The following is a 9,569-nucleotide window of genomic DNA, read 5'->3' on the forward strand; positions in this document are numbered from 1 at the left end:
CATCTAACAGTCCTTTTTTACACTGTGAACCATGACTTGGAAGCTATTGAGCAAAAAGCCATCTCCCATAGGAAATGAATATGATTCTTGAAAAAATAGATAAAATAGAAGGTGCAAAATATAGCTTTCTTGTTAGTACCACTTAGCAGGAGAGATCTGCATTGCTCTGGCATGTCTGGGTTCCATAACCTGAAAGCTATTGAGCAAAAAGCCATTTTCCATAGGAAATGAATAGGATTCTTTAAAAAATGAAATAAAATAGTAGCTGCAAAATATAAATTTCTGGTGATATGTGTGTTTTTAGTACCACTGAACAGGAGGGGTCCGCATTGGTCTGACGTGTCTGGGTCCCATAACTTGGAAGCTGTTGAGCAAAAAGCCATTTTCCATAGAATGTAATTTGTGGACGGTGGATATCTGTCGAATATCCGAACATCCAACATCAAACTAACTTCACCGCGGTCTGCAGCGGAAGGTTCCAGCCCATCAGAGTGGGAGGACCACTGAGCCCCTTGAAACTACCGCAGAGGCGAAGCAATTGAGTCTCCGTAAGGGACAGAGGCAGTGTAGGGGGTACGTTGATGCGCTGGACGACTTTGGACAATAAGGAGCTGCACATTCTGCTGCTGTGGAATATCTGACACCTGGGCTGTCACCGGATGAGTCAGCAGATGCCGTATGACAATGTTTAACTCTTTCTCCAACAGCATGGTGAGTTATGTTTAGAACAAATACATAGAATAAATGTTATCGAGCTCGTATGAATTTCCCACCGTTTTGGCTACCTTTACCTGTAATAATAACAGTAAAATGCTTCACGGAACTTCATTAATGTGCTTAACTAGACATACTTTCCATCATAAGTACTGTTGTTTAGATCAAACGCCATGCTAGATTGAACACGTCTAGACAAGGCTATTATTCGTTTTGGAAAATCTTGATAAATTGCTATATATCCGCATGATGTAGGCTGTACAAGGCCTACATTAATGAAATGTACAAATTATACAAGGCTATAAACTTCAATCAGACAATTGAAAAATAGAGACCATGTGCATAAACAATATAACTTAATGTAATATTTTATTCGGAAAAAGTTTAACTGTACATATATATGAGATTTATTTATTTATGACTAAAGATAGCCTAAAAAGTCCAGGGGACTTTGAAGTAGGCTTGGAATGTAAAAGGCATGTATTTCAAATGGCTTTGGGCAATTAAAACAATAGATTGTCTTGTATGTGATACCTAATCTATAGAGTTCATGATATTAGGCTGTTGTCTTAATTTTGATTTGGATTTGTGTATAATATGGCCTGTCTTCAAAGATAATTTCATTCGGCCGATGCTATGGCCCCACATGTAATTATCCATAATATCCCGGAAAGTGAAATTTGCTCTTAACATCTTGTACTATTAAAAGCGGTCCCGCATGATAATTTAACTTCTTGACTTGTGGTTTATGTACATATGCGCCATTGTTAGAGTTTATGAGAAGGGATACTATGGTGCCATTTAAATGGCCTAATTATCTGCACGTGCAGGCTGCGCTCAATTAGACACAATCACGCATGTACTTGCGCAGGGAGACAAGTTTTATGCTGCCGGCGTATGATTTGCTATTATTTAATAGACTCTTATTCTCTTATAGACTCTCATGTGAAAAGGACATCTCAACTGACTTTAGAATGTGGGCCATAATTCATAACCCTGTTAGTTTTTAAAACTCCATTTATATATGAATGTTCCCCCAAAAAGTACGAGCGAATATTTCGTTTTGGAGGGGAGACAATTTTTAAAGTGGGCAATTTCGATGGTTATCATGGAAATATTAATGAGACATTTTCAGAGTAAGTGACAATCCCGTTTGAGCATATGGCCAGATTTGATGCTGAAAAGATGTCGGAGAGAAAGGGGACCGACGGAGACAGTTTTTACACTCAGCTACAAGTACATGTTTTAGTTGTCTCGGTAGGTGTTTTCAGTGTGATTAAGGAGATAAGGAGAGAGACTGTCATTTGTGGGAAGATAGCGTAAAGTTTATTAAATATAACTTAACTCAGATTTGAGTTTAAAGTGCTGCTACGAATTTTGCGCTAGCCAAACCACCTGTTTTTAAAAACTGTTTTGCCTTTTCTTTTGGGCCAAAATGATGCGGTGTTCCAAAATAATTTTATTGTTGAGAAAGGTTTAGAAACCTGCAGTTACACTGAGTCTGGCTTCTAACAGGGCTCGTCTGGGCCTGAGGATATCTTTGAAGAGGACTCATGTTCTCCGTGCTCCTTTTCCTCGTCCTGCTTCATCCCCGCTGCCTCCCAACAGGGAAAAATCCTCTGCACCTCTTGCGGCCTCGTGATAGTGGACAGGTATCTCCTCAAGGTACATACACTATGCAGTAGACATTGGTGCCACAGAAATAATGGCCCAAGATGACAGGATGTTGCAATTCAGTGAGCAGGGCTCTCATTCATGGCCTAGTAGTTGTGGCAGTGCCACAACATCTAATTTAAAACACTACACAAATAAGACTTTAGCACTGTGTTGCTTTCATGTGATTTTTAAATTGTAGTTGTTGCCAATTTGTGATTTCAATTATTGCTAAGAATTATGTTATGGCCTATTTTATTTCGTTTCAACTGTTCAGATTTTTAAATAAAAATGTATAATTGGGTACAAACACAACTTCAGAATGTGTTGTAAAGCAACCCATTATTCAGACTCAGAAATCTTTATTGACCAGGGTAATTTATTTGCAGCGCATAATCCCATCCACAAATTAAAACACTGCACACACAATCAACACAGGTAACATTATTCATTATATGAAGGGTATAAATCAACATTGTTGTCACGAGGGCATTGCAATCCAAATTTTGTTGCTCTGACATAGATGGACTAATTTAATCAGTTGTTTATCTGTAGCCTAATATGGATATTTGCAGTTATTCCATTTTGAAATGTAAAGGGAAACAATTCTTAAAAACTAATTTTACTGCAGGTGAACAACTTGTGCTGGCATGTGCGCTGCCTCTCATGTAGTGTGTGTAAGACATCCCTTGGGCGGCATGTGAGCTGCTACATAAAAGAGAAGCAAGTTTTCTGCAAATTGGATTACTTCAGGTAGGCAAGTCTTCATACCATTTAAAATATAACTACCTTAAAAGAAGCAGAAGTCTGATTGTAGAACAACACAACATGCTTAAGTTTGTCATTTTGGGTCAGACGCAGAGAAAGCTCAGTTAAGGTGCAGGTGGCTCAGTGGAGGTGTTACAATATTAAGCGTACATTAGTTATTCAAAAAGGGTCTCGTTCCAAGCTTTGAGGAGAGGGCCACAGTCTCAGAATTTGAAAATCCCTAATCAGTCCCCAAACATTCAGATGCAATAAAAGGAAAGGGAAACACTCATGAAGGTTTCTAAAAGATTTAATTTTAGATTTAAATGCAATCTATTTTAAATTGGTACAAAGTGCCCAAAATGTGCATTTTGTTTTATATGGAGAGTTTCACATACCAAAAACATAATAGAACACAAAATAATACAAATTTGCAGCTTTTAATGTAATTTCCAGCAAGTATAACAGCAGTTGCCTGTCACTACTGCAAATGACTAATCATTACGTTTGCAGGAATTTTTCATATTTGCAGGAAGGTTCACCTAGCCAAAATTAGATAATGATAATAATTAGATAAAGTCGAAACAACTGATTAAAGTTGACATCTAAACTGTTAAATTCCCTGTTAATCGGACAAAAAGTCCCGGAAAGGTAATTTTTGAGCTGGCTGAGTGCACTGAATATCAAAATTGGCATGGTTGTTGTAAAGGAACCTTTGATCAGTATTGCATGAATATTGACTGAATTCTGCTTGCATTAAAACATTGTGACTGTAATCACACCCAAGTAAATTATGTACTCTTTTAACACCATTTAAAATCTAACTACCTTAAAAGAACCCGAAGTCTGATTGCAGAACAACACAACAGGTGGTCAAAGGCCTTGTAGGCATTACATACTACTACACTCTGCTGATGGCAAACGGGATTATTGTGTAATAATCAAATAAGAGATATTATAGTATGCTATGGTACAGATTACTTGGAGGAATCCATTAGATGGAAGATGTGAAGCAACAATAACCTCATTCTTTATTTGTTGATTCGGGACCTGTTTTTGTCCAGAGTGATGATTGGACTGATTAGAATGAATGTTATTTATCACCTAACCACTCTGTTCAGCTAAATCCTCCTCTGGGCACTCTCCAGGAGGTATGGCACCCGCTGTGGGCGTTGTGGCCGTAACATCCATTCAACTGACTGGGTGCGTCGGGCACGAGGCAGCACCTTCCACCTGGTCTGTTTCTCTTGCACCACTTGTAAGCGTCAGCTGTCCACTGGGGAGGAATGTGGACTATTAGAGAACAGAGTCTTCTGCAGGCCCCACTATGACATCATAATGGAGAATATCAAACGTGCAAAGGAAAGTGGTGAGCATGTAGATGAGGTGAACTATTGTGTGTTTTCTAACAATTTGGGGGGAAGGGGCAGCAGCAACAGGTGGTTTATGAGGGAAAAAAATCTGGCTTAAAAAAACAAAATTAAAACAAAAATTTTAAAAATGATTTGTTTTTATCTCATAAATTGCACATAACTGCGAGGTATTTTCTGAGTAAACTGGTAGTTCACTGCACTGAAAATGTCAGGAAGGACTCACAGGGCACCTCTGCCAAGTAGAAAGCTTCTGCTAATAGTTATATCCTACCACTGGCCTAAAAAATTCTAAGATCCAGGCCCTAACTTTTGGAGGCAATCAGGATGAAGCTGTCATATGTTACCAGTCTTTTTACCAAATGTAATCAAATCCTCCCATTTGTCTTGTAGAGATCCTATTAACTAGTCATGCCATTTTTACAGAGTGCTACAGGCATTTTAGATAACATTTCCCCTTGACCAAGGATATACCAATGTATACCAAACAAATGGCCACATTTAACATTACCCTCACAAGATTACTTGATTCTAATTTGGGGGCTCTCATGCTCATTAGTATGAAGCCAAATGGCGTAGTAGCAGCAGCAGCAGCAAAATGCTCTGTTTGAACCTTTTTCCATTTTAATGTCCATGTTACTGCCAAATCTAAACATGTAGAATAATCCTTGTAACATATTTTGTGTTGCATTCTTAAGAGCAATCAAATGTGGAAGAGGAGGAAATGGACAAAGATGGCTCTTGCACAATGCCCAGGCCTGCTAAGAGGGCTAGGACCAGCTTTACTGTTGACCAATTACAGGTAAATTCAATCACAGTTCACTTGGAAATGTTCCTCTCATATCTGTAAACATGACTTCCTCTAAAGTAGCTGAAATGTTTGTTTGCCGAAGAGAAGGACCTGAAATGAATTAATCTTCCTGTGTACGTGAGCCAGAAATATTTATGAAACCATTAATTGGTGAGTTTTGATGTTTTTCTGCCCTCTAGTGTCAGTTATTATATTGCACATTTAGTGCAGCAGTCATGTTAACGTTTACTCTCTGTCAATTCCACTTATAGATAATGCAGACCCAGTTTGCTAAGGATAACAATCCAGATGCCCAGACTCTCCAGGCGCTAGCAGAAAAGACTGGTCTAAGCCGCAGAGTCATTCAGGTAGGAAGGCCAAAAGTGCAACTCTGACTGTCAGGAGTTTTTCTAGTTTTTAATACCTGATTATGTCAGCATCTTTTCAAACAAGTGAAATTAACTCACATGAGGTGGGAATGAATTCTCAAACAGATAGTTGTCAAACAGCTAGAAATACTGTACAAAACTCTAAAAGTCCTATATCCTGCACTGGAATAAAAATGCACTTGTTATGAAAAATATTTGAACACCCCCCCCCCCCCCCCAAAAGTATTTGTGTCAAACACGTCACCGTTGTTCAGTCCCTTTAGGGTGGAGTTGAAACATAATTAAGCCTTTGGCCTTTGTTGTAAGATTTTGAAAAAAAAAACATTTTAAAAGACACAATTGGGAACATTATAAAGGAAGTTTATAACTCACAGAGCAGCTGTAAACCTGCCTGGCTGTGAAAGAAAATGTCATTAAGGGTCCACAGTAACTTGGTCAGGACAACTAAGAGAACCCCCTGCATGAGTCCAAGACACCAACAGGATGGCCTGATTATGGCTGGTACAAGTGCAACTATAACACTTGCCCTGAATAAACAAGGATTTCAGGACCACTCTTGACCACAAGAAACATCAAAAGTCGACTACAAAATGCCAGGAGGAATTTGGATAAGAATATTGAGTTTTGGTAGACAGTTCTATGGACTGATGAAACCAAATTGAAACTGTTCAGTTTCATCATGAACCAGTGGTATGTCTGGTGTGCAAAAGGCCAGGCTTATTAACCAAAGAATATCATCCCCATGGTCAAGCGTGGAGGTGGGTCATTGATGAGCTGTTTATCTGTGGCAGGAACTGTCAATCTTATTGTGTACCTGGCATCATGGATTCCCAGAAACACTAGGCCATTTTAAAGAGGAACTTGAAGCCCTCTATTGAGAAATTAAACCTTGGTGGTCATTGAACTCTCCAGCAAGATAATGATCTCAAGTCAACCAAAGCTTGGTTGAGGAAAAAGATCCTGAAACATCCTAGAGTGGCCTTCATTCACCAGTTTTAAAACTGACTGAAAATTTTTCGTGGGATTTAAAGAAGGCAGTTGGTACACGGAAGTCATCAAACATCATTGAGCTAGAGGCTTTGCACATGGAGAATGGGCAAAGATTCCATTCAAGATGTGTAAGAAGCTTTTTGGCACTTACCAAAATCATTTGTTTGAAGTTAGGAAAATTGAAGGTTGAACCACAAAGAATTGAACCTGAGGGTCGAATTATACTGCATGTGTTAAGAGTTACATTTTTCATTTGAACTTCAAAGTTGAGTCAACTTCTGTTGTCAAAAGAATTTAAATGTATCAAGTATTTTTTGCTGTTTAATGAGGTTTTCTTATTGTAATTATCTGTCATCCACATCACTATAATGTCTTTTGAGGTGAGGATATTTGTGATTGTGACTGTATGATTTGTATGTTTGTATATTGGCATATGCATTTTGTTCAATGAATTGCTCTGTACTCGCCACATCTAATGCATATTTTGTTTGGTCCTGGAGGGATGCCTCCTCTGTGGTTCTCCCTGAAGTTTCTGCTTTTTTCCCATTAAAATATTTTGTTTTGTTTTTTGCTGTAAGCCTTTTTTCCTCACCCAACAAACTGGAGAGAGGAGTACTTTGTACATATGCAAAGCCCCTCATTGCAACTTGTGATTTTGGACTAAAGATTACTTTGACTACCTAGGTAACTGATCAAGATGAGTTCATTTTACTCTAAGGACTGACCTTGCTACATTGCAGAAGCAGAAAATGGAAGTTCAACTAACTAACCAATCTCGTCTGTCCACTTCAGGTCTGGTTTCAGAACTGCAGGGCTCGTCAAAAGAAACACATTAGCCCAAATTCTGCATCAACAATGATGACAACACTGCCCCCTGGTCAGCTGACACCACCTTTGATGGATGATCTGCAGTACACAACCTACATTTCCCCAGATCTACCTCTTCTCACCACACTGACTTACATGGATGGTGAGACTCATTCTCACCTCATACTTGTAAAGGTGCTGGTAAGAGAATGATTCTCTTACCTCTAAATGCACACAGTGATTCAGAGCAAATATTAACAAGCATACCAAACATGTTGGATTGTGTGCTCATCTAATCCAGTTTCAGAGATTCCACTGTAACTGAATGAATGTGATTACAGTATATCTATAACTAAACCCCATTTTCATGTGTCAGAAACATATCAATTGCTAACTGCATGAGTTATGTGTATGACTAAATTACATGTTGTATGCTTTACTTTTCTAGTCCAAACTCCAGACCCACTTCTGCTTCAGCCTCTCGTGTCCCATCCACTGACACAGCTGCCAGTCAGCCATGCCTGAGCAATGAAATTCTCCAGAGAAAAGCAAGCATCACTGTTACAGTCTAGTTCATGTAATACACCAGAAGTTTCATTTTCACTTTGTGACCAGACCCTTAACAAAATAAAATGTATATTTTTTTAAAATTTAAAATGAATTGCAAGAAGCTGGAAAATATGGAGTATTAACATTTGTAAGATGGGCTTTGTTTAAAATGTGTTTTGAATTTGTATGTTTAATTTATTGAATATGATAAGTCACCATTTGTTGGGAAAAAGTTACATTTTTTTTAATGACTTATTTTCTGAGTTTAAATTGCGAATATACAACATTGACAATTACATTTATTTTTTGTGTAAAGACTTCAAGATATATATTTATAGAAATTGATACTGACCATTCAAACTACTGGAAAAGGTTCATTCACACTTAAATTTCAGCTCCATGTAGCCAGCAGCTCATATTGACTGACCTCCTGTGTTCTCTTTGTGTAATGCCCAGGTCTCGGTCTTGACACAAACATATGCATAGTTTTTGGATGAAAGGCTTTATCATGATGTTTTTCAGTACATTATGTGCTCAATGCAGAAAAAAAAATTACAAATTGTGTTTTTGTTTGAAATGCACACTGGGAAAAATGTCTCACATTGGATGTTGGATACTAGGGATTAAAGTTCATGGCTGACCACAAACCAATGACAACAACCTTTGTCCATGTCTTTTAAGAAGTTAACATTGCTTTTCCTGTGATAATTGTGCTTTGTAAAGATGGTATCTGTGGTTGAATGTACAAGGACTAAAGTACAATTTTGGGGAATTCAGCACTGTCACCTCACAGCAAGAAAGTTCCGGCCCGGGCCCTGGCTTGAGCATGGGGTCACAAGGCTCTCTGCTTGGACCAAGCCTCTTCACCCTATACCTGCTTCCTCGAGGTCACATTATTAGGAAACACTCCACTAATTTTCACTGCTATGCAAACAACACGCAGGGGTACTTATCAATGCATCTACATGAAACAAATCAGCTGAGTAAACTGGAGGCCTGTCGAAAGGAGATAAAATCTTGGATGACTGTTACGGACCTGCCTCTGTCAGAGTCTTGTGGGAGACAGAGCGGCAGCAGAAGCAAGTGTGAGCAGCCACATAAGCCTGATATAATGTTATCTGTACCATTTGTGTGTTTTGGAGTTGTTTGTGTTTTATTTTCTTTATTAGATAGAATTAGGTCTCCTTGGAGAGTTTTGAGTTATGGAATAGTTTTATTCAGCCGTCCTTAGTTTTGTGAGGACTGATTTCTGTTGTGCCGCTGACCTGAGTTCCCTGATTAAAATACCTAATTTGCTACCTATGCCTGCCATATTTCCTTGTTTTCCCTTCTCTATCCGGTTTTAAAAGCACTATATTTGTTTGTCCTGACTACACCTAGCCATCAGGACATAACAATGATCCATAATTTCCTTTGATTAAACTCTGATATTACTGAAGTTATTGTGCTGGGCCCAAAACATCTTACAGACACCGTATTGAATGAAATAAGTACCCTGGATGGCATTACCTTGGCCCCCAGCACTACCCTAAGGAATCTAGGAGTTCTCTTCGATCAGGA

At 38.6% G+C, this 9,569-nt stretch overlaps 1 protein-coding gene across 3 annotated transcripts; it reads left to right on the forward strand.

Annotated features, from left to right (window-relative positions):
* Window positions 1-512: 512 nt before the first annotated feature.
* Window positions 513-9,251, forward strand: LOC147260978 (LIM/homeobox protein Lhx8-like). 3 transcript variants are annotated; one of them, XM_086204805.1, is made up of 8 exons: window positions 513-711; window positions 2,230-2,379; window positions 2,999-3,120; window positions 4,263-4,483; window positions 5,183-5,286; window positions 5,547-5,642; window positions 7,446-7,623; window positions 7,909-9,224. In XM_086204805.1, the coding sequence occupies exons 1-8, from the start codon at window positions 679-681 to the stop codon at window positions 7,983-7,985; spliced, it is 981 nt and encodes a 326-aa protein (XP_086060931.1). In that variant the 5' UTR covers window positions 513-678; the 3' UTR covers window positions 7,986-9,224. The 3 variants fall into 3 exon arrangements, with proteins under 3 accessions (XP_086060931.1, XP_086060932.1, XP_086060930.1); XM_086204804.1 differs by lacking the exon at window positions 513-711 and adding an exon at window positions 1,583-1,971 and having other exon boundaries at window positions 7,909-9,240; XM_086204806.1 differs by lacking the exons at window positions 513-711; window positions 2,999-3,120 and adding an exon at window positions 1,578-1,971 and having other exon boundaries at window positions 2,230-2,366; window positions 7,909-9,251.
* The last annotated feature ends 318 nt before the right edge of the window (window positions 9,252-9,569 follow it).

The sequence above is a fragment of the Aulostomus chinensis genome, chromosome 5 (assembly GCF_037954235.1).
Source record: "Aulostomus chinensis isolate RoL2024-O1b breed Wild chromosome 5, RoL_Achi_v1.0, whole genome shotgun sequence".
Taxonomy (NCBI): Eukaryota; Metazoa; Chordata; class Actinopteri; order Syngnathiformes; family Aulostomidae; genus Aulostomus; species Aulostomus chinensis.

What these genes read in the sequence shown, in the direction of transcription:
- LOC147260978 (XM_086204804.1), top strand. Translation starts at nt 1,876, where the DNA reads ATGGCCAGATTTGATGCTGAAAAGATGTCGGAGAGAAAGGGGACCGAC. An exon ending in TACATGTTTTAGTTGTCTCG is followed by an intron (nt 1,972 to 2,229) that starts GTAGGTGTTTTC and finishes GGCTTCTAACAG; the next exon opens with GGCTCGTCTGGGCCTGAGGA. An exon ending in TGCAAATTGGATTACTTCAG is followed by an intron (nt 3,121 to 4,262) that starts GTAGGCAAGTCT and finishes GGCACTCTCCAG; the next exon opens with GAGGTATGGCACCCGCTGTG.